Source organism: Cetorhinus maximus, chromosome 3 (assembly GCF_964194155.1).
Source record: "Cetorhinus maximus chromosome 3, sCetMax3.hap1.1, whole genome shotgun sequence".
NCBI classification, from domain to species: domain Eukaryota; kingdom Metazoa; phylum Chordata; class Chondrichthyes; order Lamniformes; family Cetorhinidae; genus Cetorhinus; species Cetorhinus maximus.
This window is the reverse complement of record NC_135881.1, coordinates 163268839-163291229: the sequence shown is the minus strand read 5'-3', so window position 1 is coordinate 163291229 and position 22391 is coordinate 163268839. Positions and strand designations below refer to the sequence as shown.

General features: G+C 42.7%; 1 protein-coding gene across 2 annotated transcripts in view; it reads left to right on the top strand.

Moving 5' to 3' along the window:
* The first annotated feature begins 5715 nt into the window (after positions 1–5715).
* LOC144679003 (mitochondrial calcium uniporter regulator 1-like) overlaps positions 5716–22391 on the top strand; it is a 45361-nt gene continuing 28685 nt past the window's right edge. The window contains exons 1-2 of one of the 2 annotated variants that reach the window (XM_078539189.1): positions 5716–6039; positions 17276–17395. In XM_078539189.1, coding sequence (XP_078395315.1) covers positions 5754–6039; positions 17276–17395 — 406 coding nt within the window. In that variant the 5' untranslated portion in view covers positions 5716–5753. The remainder of the gene's footprint in view (positions 6040–17275; positions 17396–22391) is intronic. The other variant, XM_078539190.1, reaches the window with a different exon arrangement.

Sequence of the window (22391 nt, the reverse complement as noted above, 5' to 3'; positions counted from 1 at the left end):
CAGTGCAAAATTGTCAAATATATGCTCCTGTCACGCGAAGCTATGCACCAGGATCAAAAAATATAACCTTTACTTTTTCTTCCTGGTCTCTGCTGCAGTGGAGGGCAATACTCTTTGTCTCTGTGACTGCAGGCAAAGAAATGGAAAATAAAATCCTGCTTCTGATCAATATACAGCAATCCCTGCTGGAATTACAACTGTAGGAAGATCTAGTGACGACAGGATCGAGCATAAACCTTCTTATGGTTGAACAGCCTGCCAAAACTGTCAGCGTTTACACAGGAAGGATAGTCACTTGAGCAAGGTCGCAGCTTGTTGCAAGGGATTACAACTTAAGTGAACACTTTCAGAAGAAAGGGATTTCCCTAAACCAAAGTGAAACAATCCTTTAGACTCTTGCTCCTTTATTTATTTGGGGATCATCAATCAAGTGAAAATATCACTTACATGTCAATACACACCCAAATTGCCTTGCAGTAGCTGCAGCCAATAATGTTCAGTCGGGAGTTGAGTTACAATCATTCACCACTTCTTTGAGTAAGAATGAAACATTTCATGTATGCTATTGAGTGATATTGTATGCAAGTAGCATCAAAATTGTAAAATATATATTATAAATTATATAATTATATTATAAAAGAATTAAAAATTATGGAAGCAGTATTGCTTATTTTATTTAGTTAGACAATTCCTGATATGCAAAGGTGCTTTCTTTGACCAAAAATCAAAAGTACTGACGTTAGAAGTTGCACAGATTTTGTTATTAAACAAGGATTCCAATTCAAATGGTAATACATTGTGTGAAGTGTTCAGGACGTTTTAATGTGAGAAGACAAAAATAAAAGTCAACATTCCATGATTGCCACAGATTTGCAATAAATAGTTTAGTGGTTTTAAATGAGTAGCAGCAAGGAAAAGGAATTAAGCAAAGGCTCTGGCCCACAAAACACTCAGAAGTGTGATAAATGTGAAATGCACCTTTTTAAATAAACAGTAAACATAGTAACAACCACAGTAAAAGTGGTTTGTATACATTGTTCATAATGCTTTTGTGAAGTGCAGGCAGAAGTTTGTAAAACAGTTGATTTATATAAATAAAGGCCTGTGTCTATGTTCCTCAGATGTTTTCAAACTACATAAATTATTCTCACTGACACTGCCCTTCATTTTGCATTTCTACCCAGCTTCATTAAATTCACTCCCAAGCTGCAGAAATATTGAAAACGGTGACCAAGATGATCATCTAAAGCCAACAAAGACATAGTATACATGGATCAAAATCCACGCTCTGTTGCCAACAGGAGGAAGATTCTGCACTTGTTTTCAGATTCTCCACAAGGCTTTCATGCAAGCTGAATTTTGTGCTATCTATATGTAAGATTTGTTCACAAGAGCTTAAAAGGAAGGGTCAGATGTTGCAAACAGCAGAATTTTCACCTGGTATAAAAAGTGGAGACTTTAGAAATAACCTTGCCAATGACAAGCTTTTCAAACAAGAACCATAGAAAAGTTAGAACCATAGAAAAGTTACAGCGCAGAAAGAGGCCATTCAGCCCATCGTGTCTGCACTGGCCAAAAAAGAGAAAAAAAGAAACTAGCTGCTCATTTTAGAAGTAAGTAGAAAAATTTTTCAGGGAATTATTGAAAGAACCCTACTTGTATTTACATTTTACAGAAGTAAATTTTGCTCAATCAGAAAATGAGTATGTTATATTTTTAATATACAAGTTGGCAATCTGTTTGAGAGAGAGATTCCAAAAACTAACTCCACTGTACCATCTAGTGGCCAGAGCCTATGTTGTGACAGTTCAAAATTGTGTAGGAATTGTTTACACAGCAATTTGCAAAGGTAAATGTTAACTCCTCATAAAGGAGTAATCAGAAAATTGTGACAACAGGAAGTCAGAATGGTAGATTATGATTAATGTAACTGATGGACTGAGTAGACTTGTAATATAAAGCCAATTGCCAAAGATGAAGACAAGTAAAATCCAAAAAAAGAGAAGGGAAGAGTCAGAGATGAATCACATGATCATGAAGAATTGGCGGAAATTTGAAACATATGATATTCTCCAGAGGTCAGATATGGAGAATTGGAACAAAGAGTGTGTTCTATATATCCTGCAAAAGGATTAGCAAAACTATGCAGGAGCCTTTTCACTGCAGGAAGTGAATGGGATTAAGAGAAATTGTTCAAAAAGAGAACAAGTTAAACAAAATATAGGAGGGTAGTGATGAACATAGATTGGTTGGGTCACCATAGAAGAAAGAAGCAGGCTAGCCAGAGAACATTCAGGTGAAGAAATAATGGATGTCCTGGGTAAAAATGAGATAAAATGGGCCAGAGAATCTGAAGTCATTAAAATTGTAGAAGGCATCAAAATTGTCATAGATGATGGATAAGTACTGGACAAGGGGGCATAGGATAGATCTTAGATAGGAGGAAATTAGTTCTGTGGGAAAGGAGCATGCTGAAAGCTGTGTTCATTAAATCTTTTAAAAAGTTAAGAACAAGTATTCTGCATTACAAGAATAAATGTAGATAGCATAATCCAATACTCTATGAAAATAATATCTATAAGTTGTTGGGGCTAAGGAACAGGTTTGGTATTTGCGGAAGGCAGCCAATCAGGTATATGAATGGAGATGTAGGAAATACAACTGTACAAGGGAAGGTTATTGAATTAGCATAACTGAATTGTTGAAAGGCAAAATAAAAATGCAGAAAGAGACAGATGTCTTAAAACCAATAAAGAATTTTGCAGTGTAGTCATTGTCATAAAGTAGAGAAATGGAGAAGCTAATTTACACACAGCAATAAGATAAATGACCAGATCATTTGTTATGGTGTTGCTGCAGGATAAAGGTTAACCAGAACATCAAGAGAACCCACTGGTTCTTTCTTCAAATAGTGGCATTGGTCATTTCTGAGCAACTGGGAGAGCAAATGGGACCTAGGTTTAATGCCTTATTTGAAAAATGGCAAATCCGACAGTGCAACACTCCCTCAGTACTGCAGTGAAGTGCCAGCCTAAATAATGTGCTGAAGTCTGTGGAGAGGGGTTTGAATCCATAATATTCTGACTCAGAGACTAGAGTGATAACAATGAGCCCAGGGAAATAAGACAAACAACCACTACAGATCAAAGGTGAACCTCCTATTAAAAGGTAGGTGGGTAAATTTAGCATGCGACACATTCAGCTATAATAAAAAGTATGTGGTGGGAAGATTATACTTACAGCGCTGTACGCTTCAAACATGACAAACTGGGAGTATGGGAGAGCTGAATTTACCCGAGAATTTGTAATATTCTACCTTTATAACAGTTGATGAATTAATGAAGAATAAAGTTATTTTTAAAATATACTATTCCCCAGTAATATCTTACTAATTGTTGCTGAGAGAAGTTTGATTTTTTTTCTTTTATTATAATATATAATTAAAAACCTTAATGCCAAATAGAGATTGGAATCCTGTATGTGCCAAGAGCCATCAAGGCAGGGGCTTGCTGCTCAAATGAGAGGGCAAAACTGTGATGGATGGAGTTCAATGTGGGGAAGTGAAAGATGATCCACTTTAGACCTAATAGAAGATTTCTAAATCATGAAAAATTAGTAACTGTGGAGGAGCGGTAAGATTTAGAGGTTCATGTAGAGAAATCACCAGTGAGCAGGTTATGCTACAATTGTGTAAAGCTCTGCTTAGACTGCATTCAGTTCTGGACACCCCAATTCAGGAAGCATATATTGACCTTGGAGCGGATACAGCACAGATTTACCAGAATGATAGCTGGCAAAAAGATTTGCTAATCCTTTAGAATAGAAGATTAAGTGTTGAATAAATTGAGGTGTATAAAGTGATGATAGTGGTTAGTAGGATAGGGAGAAACTATTTCCTCTGGTTGAGGAGTCCAGAAGGAGGGGGAATAACCTTAAAATTGGAACTAGACTACTCAGGTAGGGTGGTGACGTAGTGGCATTGTCACTGGACTAGTACTCCAGATACCCAGCGTAATTCTCTGGGAGTCTGAGTTTGAATCCCACCATGGCAGATGGTGAAAAATTCTGGAATTAAAAGTTTAATGATGACCATGAAACCATTGTTGATTGTTGTAAAAACCCATCTGGTTCACTAATGCCCTTTAGGGAAAGGAAATCTGCCGTCCTACATGTGACTTTAGACCCACAGAAATGTGATTGACTGTTAAATAGCCTAACAAGCCACACTGTTCTCAAGGGCAATTATGGGTGGACAAAATAAATGCTGGCTCAGCAAGTGATGCCCACATTCCATAAACAATTTTTTTAAAAAGTGCTTCTTCATGCAAAGAATGGGTAGCAGAAACCTGTAACTCTAAAAAGCTAGATTTATTGAAACATTTTAAAATTGACATTGGCAAGGGTATTAAGGGAAATGAAATCAATGTGGGTAAATGGAATTATGATACAGTTCAGCCATGATATAACTGAATGGCAGAGCAAGCTCGAGGGCCTAAATGGCCAACGCCTGTTTCTACATTCCAAATACATGAACAATCCTGTACAAAATCCAATATCCATTGATGTTTCTAATCTGTCAACTTGTTTCAATTGGTACTACTCTTACCTCTCGTTCACGTTCCACGTCACAATTGAGCATACAACTTAGGCTGACAGTCTTGTGCAGTACTGAGAGATGCCATTGTCAAAATTGCCAGTCTTCAGGATGGATGTTAAAATTCAGGATTGAATGTAAGAGATCCCTTGGTATATTTCAGAAAGATTAGGAAATTCTCAGTCTCCTGGCAAAGATACTTCCCTCAAGCATCAGCATAAGTAAGCTACTACATTTGCTTAAATAATTCATTGGTTGTGGATCGTTCTAGAAGGCATGATAAATAAAATTTATTTAAAACAATTTGTTTTTCAAGCCTTGACCCTCTCTATTTTGCAACCTTCTGCAGCCTCACAACCCTCCAAGATCAGCAATCCTCTAATTCAGGCCTTTTGAGCATCCCCAATTTTAATTGCTTCACCATTGGTGACTGCACCTTCCGTTTCCAAGTCCTAATCTGGAGTTCCCTCCCTACATCTCTCTGCTTTGCTTTCCTCCTTTAAAACACTCCTTAAAAGCCACCTCCAAGCTTTTGATCATTTGATTTAAAATCTCCTTATGTAGCTCAGCGTCATACTTTGTTACTTCATTGCATCATCATTGACTGTCCCTTGATTCGAGGATGAGGTCTACTCAGACTCTGCCATATCTTCATGTGACCGGACACACAAACTCTTGATGAACAGATCTTTGGACACATGGAGCAGAAAGTCCCACGACAGAGGCAGTGGGATCCGAGTGCAGGATTTGCTTTCTCTTCTTTCACCTTATGCTGCTGCTCTGCCTCACCATTAAGATATTAATACTCAAAGTGTGATGCATCATGATTGATAGGATGCAGCCATTTTGAACAATTGATAGCAAGTTCCTCCCACTCATTAGTGTCAGTGCGGCCGCGCTTCAAGGAGAGCTTCTAAGTGTGTTTGAAAAATAAGAAACAAATACTCTCTTTGTTTTGTAGCGGGCCTTGGCAGGTTTTATTATATTACAGACACTATATAACGGTGGTTGTTGTTGTGGGCAAAAGCCCACCGCGCGCCTCCAAATCAAATGTGCGTGATGCGTCATGACGTATATGCGGATGTACGTAGCGTGGTTTGTAGCGCGGTGACGTTAGAGGGTCTATGCGCCGCGACGTGAGGAGGAGGTCAGGAGGGTGATGTCAGCGGTCAGCACCCGCGAGGTGTATGCGAGCCGGTGTCTGCGAGCCGGGTGGAGGAGAGGCTTCATCTCCGGGCCTCAGGCAGCAGGTTTCACCCTGGGCCTGGCTTCATCGCCATCCTGTCGACGGCCTGCTCATTCTGGGCTCTGTTTTACTACTGTTCGGAGAGGCAATAGTGGTGGACTCCCTGGCCTCGGTCCAGCGCGAGAGCCGGAGCGGAGATGGATGCTCCGCGACAGGGTAAACTTAGGCCCAACCCCGAGCCAGAGTCTGCTCAGGAGAGGTGAGCTGGTGTGTGATGGGGATGCGGGTTGTATCTGCCCCCCAATGGGTCAGTCATATTGGCTGAATGTATAGCGTATTCAGGACTGGACTCAGGACTCTTCCCCCGGATGAAGACACCAAACTTCTGGGGTTGCCTTCCGTTTCGATTTTTTCGTTAAGTTTATTACGCCTTCGGGTGAGCTTAGAGACAACTGTGACATCTGTTCATTTTATGAGCCAGCCAAAGCAAAAAATGGAAAAGCTGGGCATAACCATCGTATTTGACAGCATCTGAAAAGAGAAAAGGCAGGTTAATGTTTTGGGATGTAGAAAGATAATAAAGACTTTTTGTAGGGTAAAAGACAGGATAATCTGATTGTCATCCTTTCTGCTTCAGGTTGGTGAAGGGGAAGCAGAAATTGTCAGTGATAGCGTATTTCGGTATTTTTCAGGAAATGGGCATTACTGGATGTTTAAATACTGCCATTGGAATTTTTTTTTCGTTCTTGAATATAGTTAAGCTTCTGCACAGTTTTGTACAAAAGTAGTAAAGTAGTGGTAAAGGTGTTGAAGTTAGAGCAGTACCACTGTGGTGCAAGCTGAGCAAGTCAATGACCAAGTGAATGTTTTTTCATGTAGAGGTCTTGTAGATACCATTGAGAGACGTCCCTTGCGTGTTGTCTCACGCAGTGATCAGAAATACACGTAATAGTGAGTTTGAACGTTTCCTGTCGCTCCTGACTAACTACTATCAATTTATTAGTCTTTGTTCAGTGGTGCATTTCTCTGAAGCAGGGATTTTTTTTGTCTTTGTGGACAACCTGGTTGTTTAGCAGAGAACCTTTGGATCACAAACAAAGATTACATTGTTCCATTAATTTGTATATTCCATGTACTAAGCCATATGCTTAGAAAACAGTCCTTTCTGGCCCACTGTCTCCTGCCAACGCAATAAGGACGTATGGGTATGCGCAATGGTCCGCGCAGATGTCACTACTGCGGCCAGCCTGCTAGAAAGCTTTGAAGTGGAAATACGTTTATCCTTCAGTAACAGCATCCCACTTTTTTTTGCTCCCTGTACTGTATAACAGAGAGAGGGCAGAGTGAGACATAGAGTCAGAGTGAGTTAGGCTGTGAGATGCAGACGGTCAAAAAAAGTATTGGTTCCAGGTAACCTTGTAAAGTCTGGCTTTACTGAAAAAACTTCTATTGAAGAGACAGAAGATACAGTCTCATCTCTCTCTGACATTGTATCGGGGAGAGACAGGGTGAATCTCTCACTCACCCACATTTAACCCTCTCTTGCCTGTTGTAATCTCTGCCGATTTCAGATTTTAAAAAATGAATGGTGTTTTTTTTTAATTCATTCACGCGATGTGTGCTTTGTTGTCTGGGCCAGCATTTATTGCCCATCCCTAGTTGTCCTTGAGAAGATGATGGTGAGCTGCCTTGAACTGCTGCAATCCATGTGGTGTAGGCACACCCGCAGTGCTGTTAGGAAGGGAGTTCCAGGATTTTGATCCAGCGACAGTGAAGGAACGGTGATATATTTCCAAGTCAGGATGGCGAGTGACTTGGAGGGGAACTTCCAGATGGTAGTGTTCCCATCTATCTGCTGCCCTTGTCCTTCCAGATGGCAGTAGTTGTGGGTTTGGGAGGTGTTGTGTTAGGAGCATGGTGAATTCTTGCAGTGTGCCTTGTAGATGGTACACTACTGCTGCTACTGTGCGTCGGTGGTGAAGGGAGTGAATGTTTGTGGATGTGGTGCCAATCAAGCAGGCTGCTTTGTCCTGGACAGTGTCAAGCATCTTGAGTGTTGTGGGTGCTGCACTCATCCAGGCAAGTGGGGAGTATTCCATCACACTCCTGACTTGTGCCTTGTAGATGGTTTACAGGCTTTGGGGAGTCAGGAGGTGATTACTCATTGCAGGATTCCTGGTCTCTGAACTCATGTAGACAAAGTATTTATATGGCTAAAAGCAAAATACTGCGGATGCTGGAAATCTGAAACAAAAACAAAAATACCTGGAAAAACTCAGCAGGTCTGACAGCATCTGTGGAGAGGAATATAGTTAACGTTTTGAGTCCGTATGACTCTTCATCAGAACTAAGAAATACAGAAATGAGGTGGAATATAAGCTGGTTGAAGTGGGTGGGACAGGTAGAGCTGGATAGAGGGCCAGTGATAGGTGGAGGCAAAGAAGAGATTGCCAAAGATGTCATAGACAAAAGGACAAAGGGGTATTGAAGGTGGTGATATTAGCTGAGGAATGTGCTAATGATGACATTAAGGGTAGAAAGCAGGATGAGCAAGCGACAGATAACACTAGTGGGGGTGAGGTGGGGGGAAGGGATCGAAATAGGCTAAAAGAGATAAAACAATGAATGGAAATACATTTAAAAATAATGGAAATAGGTGGGAAAAGAAAAATATACGTAAAAAAAATATTAAAAATTATAAATTATTGGAAAAGGGGGGATCGGAAAGGGGGTGGGGATGGAGGAGAGAGTTCATGATCTAAAGTTGCTGAACTGAATATTAAGTCCGGAAGGCTGTAAAGTGCCTAGTCGGAAGATGAGGTGCTGTTCCTCCAGTTTGCGTTGAGCTTCACTGGAACATTGCAGCAGGCCAAGGATGGACATGTGGGCATGAGAGCAGGGTGGTGTGTTGAAATGGCAAGCGACAGGGAGGTCTGGGTCATGCTTGCGGACAGACCGAAGGTGTTCTGCAAAGCGGTCACCCAGTCTGCATTTGGTCTCTCCAATGTAGAGGAGACCGCATTGGGAGCAGCGAATGCAGTAGACTAAATTGTGGGAAGTGCAAGCGAAATGCTGCTTCACTTGAAAGGAGTGTTTGGGCCCTTGGACGGTGAGGAGCGGGGAGCTAAAGGGGCAGGTGTTGCACCTTCTGCGGTTGCATGGGAAGGTGCCGTGGGATGGGGTTGAGGTGTAGGGGGTGATGGAGGAGTGGACCAGGGTGTCCTGGAGGGAACAATCCCTGCGGAATGCTGCCAGGGGGGTGAAGGGAAAATGTGTTTGGTGGTGGCACTATGCTGGAGTTGGCGGAAATGGTGGAGGATGATCCTTTGAATGCGGAGACTAGTGGAGTGATAAGTGAGGACAAGGGGACCCTATCATGTTTCTGGGAGGGAGAGGAAGGTGTGAGGGCGGATGCACGGGAGATGGGCCGGACACGGTTGAGGGCCAACCACCGTGGGTGGAAAACCTCGGTTACGGAAGAAGAAAGACATGTCAGAGGAACTGTTTTTGAAAGTGGCATCATCAGAACAGATGCGATGGAGGAGAAGGAACTGAGAGAATGGGATGGAGTCCTTACAGGAAGCAGGGTGTGAGGAGCTGTAGTCGAGGTAGCTATGGGGGTCGGTAGGCTTGTAATGAATATTGGTGGACAGTCTATCACCAGAAATTGAGACAGAGTGGTCAAGGAAGGGAAGGGAAGTGTCAGAGATGGAGGGGTGGAAATTGGAAGCAAAATTAATAAACTTTTCCAGGTCCAGACGAGAGCATGAAGCAGCTCCAAAGCAGTCATCAATGTACCGGAGAAAGAGTTGTGGGAGAAAGAGTTGTGGGAGGGGGCCTGAGTAGGACTGAAACAAGGAATGTTCCACATACCCAATAAAGAGACAGGCATAGAAGAGTCATATGGACTCGAAACGTTAACTGTATTCCTCTCTGCTGTCAGACCTGCTGAGTTTTTCCAGGTATTTTTGTTCTTGTTATTTATATGGCTAGTCCAGTTCAGTTTCTGGTCAATGGTAACCCCCCCCAGGATGTTGATAGCGGGGGATTCAGTGATGGTAATGCCATTGAACATCAAGGGGTGATGGTTGGATTCTCTCTTGTTGGAGATGGTCATTGCCTGACTTGTGTGGCACAAATGTTACTTGCCACATGTCAGTCCAAACCTGGATATTGTCTAGGTCTAGCTGCATTTGGACATGGACTGCTTCAGTATCTGAGGAGTCACAAATGGTGCTGAACATTGTGCAATCATCAGCGAACACTTCTGACCTTACGATGGAAGGAAGGTCTTTGATGAAGCAGCTGAAGATGGTTGGGCTGAGGACACTATCCCGAGGAACTCCTGCAGTGATATTCTGGAGCAGAGGTGACTGACCTCCAACAACCACAACATCTGCCTTTGTGCTAGGTATGACTCCAACCAGCGGAGAGCTTTCCCCCTGATTCCCATTGACTCCGGTTTTGCTAGGGCTCCTTGATGCCACACTCTGTCAAATGCAGCCTTGATGTCAAGGGCAGTCACTCTCACCTCACCTCGGGAGTTCAGCTCTTTTGTCCATGTTTGAACCAAGGCTGTAATGAGGTCAGGAGCTGATTGACACCCAGTTTGGGTTCCGCAAGGGCCAGTGAGCAGGTTATTGCTAAGCAAGTGCCGTTTGAATGCACTGTTGATGACCCCTTCCATTACTTTACTGATGGAGCAGTAATTGGCTGGGTTGCATTTGTCCTGCTTTTTGTGTACAGGATATACCTGGGCAATTTTCCACATAGCCAGTTGACTCGTGCTGTAGCTGTACTGGAACAGCTTGGCTAGGGGGGTGGCAAGTTTCGGAGCACAAATCGTCAGTACTATTGCCGGAATATTGTCAGGGCGTATAGCCTTTACAGTAGCCAATACCTTTAGCGTGGTTTCTGAGCACAGAGCTTGCAGTTATTTACTTAGTCATTCAAGCGAAATGAAGTTGTGTGAGACAGTTTTGTCTGTGAACTCCAGAGAATTGACACTGGACAATGCCTGTCTCTGAGGTGAAATTTGGTTTCCTATTTCAGATGGCAGAGAAACAGAAGAACTGCGCGTGCACGGCGTTGGCAGCAAATGCAGCCAACTGGGCTCAGAACAAACAATGAATAATGCAAATAGGATTGAGTTGACTGTGCTTTGATGGTTGGATTTATAGCCCATAGACTATTTGGCAAATATGTTTTAGTCTGTCTACTTAGAAATGTCAAATCATGTGCCCATCAACAAAGCATCCTTTCAAAAAAAAAAATGAGTTAGTGAATAACACTGTTGTGATGTAGTTTCCAATTTCTCAACTAATGCTGTAGGCCTGCTTCCTGAAAAAGAAGCTCAAAGTCTCTCAACATTTGTAAGAAGCCAGTTTAGCTGTTCAGTGATAATAAAATGATCATTCAGCCCCTGTGACTGGATTTGGAACAGATGTCTCACTTCTGAAACTTTTGTGACATGAGCACTGTGCTGATCAATGTGAATGATCATGATTTTTGACACATCTTGAACTTTGATCTGGTATTAACTGAGCTTAAGCTATCTGAAATAGATCTGCTGAAGACATAAACAAAGTACTGTACATATTTGTTGAGAAATATGAGTGGCAAGTTTGAAATAAAAATGTTGATGGATGCCAAGTTAAACTTAGACGTGGAGAAAGAGTAGCTCATATTATTGAAGAATATGATTGTTTTACAACGGAGTGAGAGAAAACCAACACATTAGAATGGTTCTGCAATTGTAACCTTTTTTTTTAAAAAAGAAGCCACATTAAAAATTGATTGTGGCTATAGATGACAGTTTATTGTCTTTGTGGAAGTTGATCAAATTACTGTTAAAAAAGACTTTGCATTTATGAGATGCCCCAAATGTTTTACAGCAAGTGGCTTACATTTGAAGTGCAGCAACTCATTATGTGGGTAAGCAGGACAGGTAATTTGTATGTGGCATGTGAGTTAGTTGATCTGTTTTTCATGATATTGATTGGGAAAGGAATGTTGACCAGGTCACTGGGAGAGCACTTTGCTCTTTATATCCACTTGAGCAAGCAGACAGTTTGTTAGCTTATTGTCTTATCCTAAAGACTGCATTTCTGTCAATGCAAAAAGAACTTGCATTTATGTAGCATCCTGAGGCACTTAATAGGAATATTACAAAACAAAATTTGGCATTGAGCCACGAGATATTAGGACAGGTGACAAAAAGCTTGGTCAAAGTGGTAAGTTTTCAGGATCATTGTAAATCAGGAAAGAGAGAGGTGGAGAGCGTTGAGGGAATTCCAAAACATGGAGCTTAGGCGGCTGAGAGCATGGCCATCAATGGTGGAGTGCTGAAAATGCAGCCCTCCTTCAGTTTTACAATGAACTAGTTGCTGTAGATGATATCCTTGCTATGTGGCTTTGCATTGAGTGTGAGTGCTGCAAACTGACACTTGATGCTTAACAGGGAAAGTGCAGTTGAGGGAGTACATTTATAAATTTTATCCAGATTTAGTAAAAACATTTTTCATACTGTCAGTTCTCTCCCCTTGCATGGCTGCTGCTGCACAATGCATTAATGGGGTGTATTTTGACGAGGTCCATAGAAACAATCAGGGCTGCAACTGGCCCAAGAGCTTAACTGGGGCCATCACACAAGAAAAAAAATCATATTATGAAGGCTGCATATCCAATTTATAACGTGGATCCTAGGGCACTGGATCAACTTGAGAATGTCTGAAATTGCAAAACTTTTGTGGCACGAGATGAGATGCCCTCTGGTGATGTTCACTGGTTTTGTCAAGCTTTTGTGCTTCCGAACAAGTAAGAAAATATATTTTTCCATTTTCATAAGAGTCAAAACAATTTTTAATATTTTCCAGAATATGATATATAAAAATACCCACACAGCTTCTCCCTTGTTGACGGATATTTAATATCTACCACCTTCTGTTGGGTTTCACTTTATGATCCTTTTTTTATTCATTCACGGGATGTGGGCTTCGCTGGCTGGGCCAGCATTTATTACCCATTCCTAGTTGCCCTTGAGAAGGTGGTGGTGAGCTACCTTCTTAAACCTCTGCAGTCCATGTGGTGTAGGTACACCTACAGTGTTGATAGGGAATTCCAGGATTTTGACCCAGTGACAGTGAAAGAATGGCGATATATTTCCAAGTCGGGATGGTGAATGACTTGCAGGGGTACCTCCAGGCGGTGGTGGTCCCATCTATCTGCTACCCTTGTCCTTCTAGGTGGTAGTGGTTGTGGTAAGGTGCTGTCTAAGGAGCCTTGGTGAATTCCTGCAGTGCATCTTGTAGTTGGAGTACACTGATGCGACTGTGCATCGGTAGTGAAGGAAGTGACTGTTTGTGGATGTAGTGCCAATTGAGTGGACAGCTTTGTCCTTGATGGTGTCCAGCTTCTTGAGTGTTGTAGGAGCCGCACTCATCCAGGCAAGTGGAGAGTATTCCATCACGCTCCTGATTTGTTCCTTGAAGATGGTGGACAGGCTTTGGGGAATCAGGAAGTGCCTCGTCGCCTGATTCCTAGCCTCTGACCTGCTCTTGTAGCCACAGTATTTATAAGGCTAGTCCAGTTCAGTTTCTGGTCAATGGTAACTCTCAGGATGTTGATATTGGGGGATTCAGCGATGGTAATGCCATTGAACATCAAGAGGCGATGGTTGGATTCTCTCTTATGGGAGATGGTCATTGCCTGGCACTTGTGTGGTGTGAATGTTACTTGTCAGCCCAAGCCTGGATGTTGTCCAGGTCTTGCTGCATTTGGACATGGACTCCTTCAGTATCTGAGGTGTCATAAATGGGTGCTGAACATTGTGCAACCATTAGCGAACATCCCCACTTCTGACCTTATGATGGAAGGAAGATCTTTGATGAAGTGGCTGAGGATGGTTGGGCTGAGGAACTCCTGCAGTGATGTGGAGCTGAGATGACTGACCTCCAACAACCACAAACATCTTCCTTTGTGCTAGGTATGACTCCAACCAATGGAGAGTTTCACCCCTGATTCCCATTGACTCCAGTTTTGCTAGGGCTCCTTGATGCCACACTCGGTCAAATGCTGCCTCATCTTTTGCACGCTGTGCTGGGCTCCTCTACCATTGAGGATGGGATATTTGTGGATCCGCCTCCTCCAGTGAGTTGTTTAATTGTCCACCACTATTCACGACTGGATGTGGCAGGACTGCAGGGCTTAGGTCTGATCCATTGGTTGTGGGATCGTTTAGCTGTGTCTATCACTTGTTGCTTATGCTGTTTGGCATGCAAGTAGTCCTGTGTTATAGCTTCACCAGGTTGACATCTCATTTTTAGGTATGCCTGGTGCTGCTCCTGGCATGCCCTCTTGTACCTTTCATTGAACCAGGGTTGATCCCCTGGCTTGATAGTAATGGTAGAGTGGGGTATTTGTCAGGCCATGAGGTTGCAGATTGTGTTCGAGTACAATTCTGCTGCTGCTGACCCACAGCGCCTCATGGGTGCCCAGTCTTGAAATGCTAGATCTGTTCGAAATCTATCCCATTTAGGTGCTAGTGCCACACAACACGATGGAGAGTATCCTCAATGTGAAGGCGGGAATTCGTCTCCACAGTGACTGTGCAATGGTCACTCCTACCGACACTGTCATGGACAGATGCATCTGCAACAGGCAGGTTGGTGAGGGTGAGGTCAAGTATGTTTTTCCCTCTTGTTGGTTCCCTCACCACCTACCTCAGACTCAGTCTAGCAGCTATGTCATTTAGGACTCGGCCAGCTCGGTCAGTAGTGGTGCTACCGAGCCACTTTTGGTGATGGACATTGAAGTCCCCCAACCAGAGTACGTTCTATGCTCTTGAACCCGTTCAACATGGAGGAGCACCGATTCATCAGTTGAGGGAGGGCGGTATGTGGTAATCAGCAGGAGGTCTTCCTTCCTGTCCTCTATTTCCCTGACATGATGCCATGAGACTTCATGGAGTCCGGAGTCAATGTTGAGGACACCCAAGGCAACTCCCTCCCGACTGTATACCACTGTGCCACCACCTCTGCTGGGTCTGTCCTGCCAGTGGGACAGGACATACCCAGGGATGATGATGGTGGAGTCTGGGACATTATCTGTATCTAAGGTATGATTCCATGAGGACGACTATGTCAGGCTGTTGCTTGACTAGTCTGTGAGGCAGCTCTCCCAATTTTGGCACTAGCCCCCAGATGTTAGCAAGGAGGACTTTGCAGGTTCGACAGGGCTGCGATTGCTGTTGTCGTTTCCAGTGCCTAGGTCGGTGCAGGGTGGTCCGTCCGATTTCATTCCTTTTTTTGTGACTTTGTAGTGGTTTGTTACAACTGAGAGGCTTGCTCAGCCATTTCAAGAGTCAACATGTAGGCCGACCAGGTAAGGATGACAGATTAAAAACAAAAAACTACTGCGGATGCTGGAAATCCAAAACAAAAACAGAATTACCTGGAAAAACTCAGGTCTGGCAGCATCGGTGGAGAAGAAAAGAGTCAACGTTTCGAGTCCTCACGACCCTTCAACAGAACTGAGTATAGTTAGGAGAGGGGTGAAATATAAGCTGGTTTAAGGTGGGCGGGGGGAGAGAGAGGTTGAGGGGGGGGGGTGGTTGTAGGGACAAGCAAGCAGTGATAGGAGCAGATAATCAAAAGATGTCACAGACAAAAGGATCAAAGAGATGTTGAAGGTGGTGATATTATCTAAGAAAATGTGCTAATTAAGAATGGATGGCAGGACACTCAAGGTACAGCTCTAGTGGGGGTGGGGTGGAAAGACTGACAAGGTATTAGTTGTAGATTTTAAAATAATGGAAATAGGTGGGAAAAGAAAAATCTATATAAATTATTGAAAAAAACAAAAGGGAGGGGGAAGAAACGGGGTGGGGATTGGGGGAGAGAGTTTAAGATCTAAAGTTGTTGAATTCAATATTCAGCCCGGAAGGCTGTAAAGTGCCTAGTCGGAAGATGAGGTGCTGTTCCTCCAGTTTGCGTTGGGCTTCACTGGAACAATGCAGCAAGCCAAGGACAGACATGTGGGCAAGAGAGCAGGGTGGAGTGTTAAAATGGCAAGCGACAGGGAGGTTTGGGTTTTTCTTGCGGACAGACCGAAGGTGTTCTGCAAAGCGGTCACCCTCCGGGACACCCTGGTCCACTCCTCCATCACCCCCTACTCCTTAACCCCCACCTATGGCACCTCCCCATGCCCACGCAAAGATGCAACACCTGCCCCTTCACTTCCTCTCTCCTCACCGTCCAAGGGCCCAAACACACCTTTCAAGTGAAGCAGCATTTCACCTGCATTTCCCCTAACTTAGTCTACTGCATTCGTTGCTCCCAATGCGGTCTCCTCTACATTGGAGAGACCAAACGCAAACTGGGCGACCGCTTTGCAGAACACCTGCAGTCTGTCCATAAGAAAGACCCAAACCTCCCTGTCGCTTGCCATTTTAACACTCCACCCTGCTCTCTTGCCCACATGTCTGTCCTTGGCTTGCTGCATTGTTCCAGTGAAGCCCAACGCAAACTAGAGGAACAGCACCGCATCTTCCGACTAGGCACTTTACAGCCTTCCGGGCTGAATATTGAATTCAACAACTTTAGATCTTAAACTCGCTCCCCCCATCCCCACCCCGTTTCTTCCCCCTCCCTTTTGTTTTTTTCAATAATTTATATAGATTTTTCTTTTCCCACCTATTTCCATTATTTTAAAATCTACAACTAATACCTTGTCAGTCTTTCCACCCCACCCCCACTAGAGCTGTACCTTGAGTGTCCTGCCATCCATTCTTAATTAGCACATTTTCTTAGATAATATCACCACCACCTTCAACACCTCTTTGATCCTTTTGTCTGTGACATCTTTTGATTATCTGCTCCTATCACTGCTTGCTTGTCCCACAACCACCCCCCTCAACTTCTCTCTCCCCCCCGCCCACCTTAAACCAGCTTATATTTCACCCCTCTCCTAACTATACTCAGTTCTGTTGAAGGGTCGTGAGGACTCGAAACGTTGACTCTTTTCTTCTCCACCGATGCTGCCAGACCTGCTGAGTTTTTCCAGGTAATTCTGTTTTTGTTAAGGATGACAGATTTCCTTCCCTAAAGACATTCGTGAAACAGATGGGGTTTTTTTACAACAATTGACAATGGTTTCATGGTTATCATTAGGCTTTTCATTCCAGATTTTTATTGAATTCAAATTCTACCTTCTCCCTTGGCAGGATTTGAACCCGGGTCCCCAGAGCATTACTCTGGGTCTCTCTCTGCATTACTAGCCCAGCAACAATACCACTACGCCATCACTTCCCCATTGAAGGAACAGAATAGTCAATTAGAGGTCCAGCTTTCATGAAAATATTTATTTTCACTGTGGTGACAGTTTTTAGTCAAATCACATTTTCTAGGGGTTCCCTTCCTTCCTGTCCTCTATTTCCCTACTTCAAAAAGTCAATGGCAGTTTTTCTCTTTCTAAAACTTGTATCAATTTTATTTTAGAGTTAAGTGCATCTATAGCATCTTCGCAGTATAACTTGAAGAAAGTGGATCTGTCTCCATTGGAAGGTCGGAAGTTCTATTTCGATACTCATGCTGTGGTACGACAACTGGAAAAATATGGTAAATATAACTTTGTGTATTTTCCTACTGGAAGTTTGTCTTGAATTTATTTTCTACTTTACCATTGTATTCCCTAAATCAATTGCTGTTCTGGATGAGTGAAATGATCTGAGTGATCACAGTAAATCTAGAAGATAGAAAACGAGCAAACTCTTGAACTCTAGATGCTCATAAGTAACTGGCAATCCTGGAATTTGAACCTGTGAACATTTGGAGGGCAGAAAGACCTGTTGTTCCACCTAGAAATGGGGTTTTCAACCTAACATGAATAAATTGTATGCTTAAACTGAGGTTGAATATAATGCTGTACCAAAGTTATGATCTGGATTTTGCAGGAGTAAGACAACAAAGCTGTCAGTATTTACCATCATTAATCCTCTGAAATTGTCTGTACCTTCTGGATTCCACATATGCACAGTTAAACACGGAAATCCAGAAGCTGCAGTCAACGACTGCACATCCCCAAAGGAAATACTGTTGTGATTCCGCCCAGACTGCAATCAATTTGAAATTATTAAACTGACAAAATCTCCACCTTTACGTTCTTAGTTTCATTGTAAAAACCCTTGGAAAAAATTGCATCTTGTTGAATGCGGGGTCACTGTTTCTAACAATATATCATGTTGTTAATTACTGCTAAAAAGCCATACTGTCTTTGAAAGAATAATTTAATATTTGGTGAATGTCAAATTCTCCATTACGATAAATTTAACAGTTTATATTTTTTTAAAGTCTATCTGATATTCCACCATCATTCCATGTATATGTCCCAGTCAATATTTTCAATCTAAAATTTAAAATTAAAAGTGAAGGATAGAGATTGATTTTACTTCCTGGTTTTCTGCCTGTGACTCTGAAACCTTACAAATTAGTATCAGGCCTGGGATTTATAGTGGTCGAAGTATCAGTGGCTTGAAATTTGAGGACCAACATTCGTAGGTTGTAGTTAAACATATGTGGAGTAGTTCTTAGAAACATGGAAGATAGGAGCAGGAGTAGGTCATTCAGCCCTTCGAGCCTGCTCAGCCATTCAGTATGATCATAGTTGATCCTCTATCTCAACTCCATACTCCCACTCTCTCCCCATACACCTTGACAACTTTAGAGTCCAGAAATCTATCCATTTCCTTAAATACATTCAGTGACTTGGCCCACAACCTTCTATGGTAGAGAATTCCACAGGTTCACCACCCTCTGAGTGAAGAAGTTTCTCCTCATCTCAGTTCTAAATGGTCTACCCGTTATCCTGAGATTGTGACTGGTTGTTCTAGACCCCCCCTGCAAGAAGAAGCATCATCCCTGCATCCAGTCTGCCCAGTCCTGTCAGTTTTTTATAACTTTCAATGAGGTCCCCTCTCATTCTTCTAAACTCCAGTGAATACAGGCCTAATCGGCCCAATCTCTCCTCATACAACAACCTGCCATCCCAGGAATTGGTCTGGTGAATTTTCGCTGCACTCCTTTCATGGCAAGTATATCCTTTCTTGGGCAAGGCAACCAAAACTGCACACAATACTTTAGATGTGGTCTCACCATGACCCTGTACAGCTGCAGTAAGACATCCTTGCTCCTGTACTCAAGCCCTCTCGCAATGAAGGCCAACATACCATTGGCCTTCTTAACTGCTTTCTACACCTGCATGCTTGCTTTCAGTGGTTGGTCTACAAGGACACCCTTTTTACATCAACATTTCCCAATCTATCACCATTTAAATAATACTCTGCCATTCTGTTTTTCCTACCAAAGTGGATAACTTCACGCTTATCCACATTATACTGCATCTGCCATGTATTTGCCCACTCACACAACCTGTCTTGTCACGACTCACTGGGGATAGGGCGCGATACTATCAAGCCCCACTGTTCTCCGAGCCGGGACAAATGTGAAAAGTTTGACCAGACCATCAGATTGCCCCAATTCTACCTAACTGTTTAATTTAGGTTAACAGAATACAAGCACCAGGTTTGTAAACTTAATAAGTAAATAACTGTTTATTGAACAAATTGTCTTTAACTAGTAACAAAAGAAAGACATATGAACTGCTAACTTCTAACACAATTTAACCTCTACCTCCTTAAATCCCTATACACACACGTAAGACACACAAAACATGGATTTTAAGGGTGGGGTAAAACAGTTCAATAGCACCAATCCAGAATATAGGATTCAGTGGGTTGATTTTGATTAATGTCTTCCAAATTCCTTTCAGTTCTTGTTGATGACACGAGGTGGTCTTCCAGAACTTCAGCATTTTCAGTATTTAGTTCACCGGTTGAGCACTTTCTTTCAATGTCTGCAACAGTGATTTTTCTCCTTTGCCTCTTGACAGGGGCTTTCAGAGAGAAAGCAGGTTATAGAGATACGAGGAGAAAAAAAAACAGTTAGCTATTATTGTGGAATTACTGGAATCTTCCATACACAGGACAAAGAGGTTTTAGGTCTTGTTCCTTTCAGGCTAGGAGCTATTCTGTTCTGCTCTCAAAACCTGGTCATCTGGTCAGGAGCCAATTAAAATGCTGTTGTCAAGCAGCTCCCTTGGTCCAGGACTCCTTTCTGGCACTATCCTGTCTTTCGTGGCACACTCTGTTCCAGGACTGCAACATTGTATATATCTCTCATCCTGTTCCAGTGGACATATCTTTCAACCTGCAGCCATTGTAATTTTAATCCACAATCCAACAGAAAATAAAAAGATATGTCTTTACAACAGTCCAACAGAAAATAAAAAGCTATGTTCCTTACAGTCTACGTTGCCTTGAAGCCTCTTAACATCCTCCTCACCACTTACATTCCCACCAAGTTTTGTGCCGTCAGCAAACTTGGAAATATTATATTTTGTTCCTTCACCCAAATCATTGTGAATATCTGGGGCCCAAGCACCGATCCCTGCAGTACCCCACTAGTCGCCACTTGCCACTCCGAGAAAGGCCCATTTATTCCTACTCTCTCCTGTCTGCTAACCAATTCTCAATCCATTGCAATATATTAGCCCCAATCCCATGTGCTTTAATTTTATACACTAACCTCTCATGTGGGTCTTTATCAAAAGCTTTCTTCTTAAGTGGAGTCAGAAGTCTTAATGGCATTGGCATATGTTAAGGAATGATTGATAAGAGATTTTGACTGAGAAAACAGGTTGGAGAGTCACAGATTACCCCAGATAGGCAGTTGAGAAGCTCAAGTGATTTTAAGGTAGTTTATAAAGCTAGTTAAGAAGCAACAGTTTAGATATGATGTTTAAGCTAACTAGGTCAAAGCATAAGACCCATGAGAGGTGAGAGCCATTTACTGATCCCAGAGGAGGAAAGGGCAGATGGAGCAGAGTGTATTGGCCTCTGTAGCTTGTGGTGGCAGCCTTCTCCTCAGTATCTAAAGCGTTAGGAAGCTCTTCTCCCATGCTTCCTCCATCTTTCCTGGTCTTCCTCCATCTGACGAATGCAACTGCCTGACGAAGACTGCACCATTCCCCAAACACCATGAATATACTTTATTTCTAGGGGCTGGTAGTTTGCCATATGTCAATTACTTATTGGAACCCTTCTAACCAATGAATATAGGACAGGTACTCAAGATGTGGGTGGTTCGTTTTTCAGCCAACGCAAACATGATGGGCCAGGTAGCCTCTTCCTGTGCCGTAAACCTTTTATGATTCTATGTCAGGGTGGTCACCTCCCCCCTTGTCATCACTTCAACTTAACCTCACTTTTTAGTTTACCTTATGCTGAGGGCCATTTGCTGACCCTTACCAGACACTCATATAGATAAAAGCATATCCAAGGTGCCGTCCTAACAACTTATGAATGTCAACATGGAAGCCTGAATCAGGAGACCTCAGCATTTCTTGGGATTGTTTGTGTTTTTTCCAGAGAGAGAGAGAAAATGTTTCTTTGCCAAGTTGGCCTTATGCTATGCACACCAATTCCTTAAGAAATCAATGCTTATTCTGAAAAGTATCATTTATTAAAGGCCTTATTTCTAACACCTTGTTTGCTGGCATCACTGCTGGTGGGCATCTGGAGATCCATTTGACTTGGCGCCAGATTCAAGCTGGCATCAGGAATGATGAAATCCACAGCAGATCGCTAGATCTTTGTGGAGAGCTTTTTTCGAGGCCAGCAGCAAGTGCCGTGGCTTCTGACTGCAAAACCTGGGCCAATATTCAAAGGCTTTTGACCAGTCACTACTAAGGATTCAGATATAACTTAAAGTACTTCCATGCCTGAAACTCATCTTGGTGTACTTCCCTATGGATCCCATCATATTACTTGCATTTATATCATTGTATATCAATTTTTTAGGATAATTTTGCAATATCATATATTTGTCCTGTTCATGGAGTTCTGGAAAGGACTTGAATTTTGTATGAGCTCAGGGAGTCCCAAAGCATTTTACGATGAAGCACATTTTTGAATTATAGTCACAGTTGTAATATAGAAAAACTGGGCAACCAATTTGTACCCAAGAGGTTCTAAAAATAGCAGAGACACACGTGACTGGATAACTTTTTGATGTTGCTTGAGGAGCAAATATTGGCCAGGAGAACTTCCCAACTCCTCTTCAAATTGTGCCATAAGATCATTTGTATCCATCAGAAAGAGCTGTTGAAGCCTCGACTTAACATGTCATCCAAAAGAAGGTAACCCTGGCACTGCAGCACTTCTTCAGTGCTGCATTGGGTTATGTGCTTAAGTCTCAAGTGAGACTTCAACCCCTAAACTTCTGTGAGAGTGCTCCCTCTGTGCCCAGGTCTCAAAGTCTATGATTTCAAAGAAAAACGTTCACTATTTTTTATTCATTCATGGGATGCAGTCGTCGCTGGCTAGGCCAGCACTTAGTGCCCATCCCTAATTGCCCTTGAGAAGGTGGTGGTAAGCTGCTGCCTTGAACTGCTGCAGTCCATGTGGTGTAGGTACACCCACAGTGCTGTTCGTGGTGGGGGGGAGTATAGTTCCAGGATTTTGACCCAGCAACAGTGAAGGAATGACGATATAGTTCC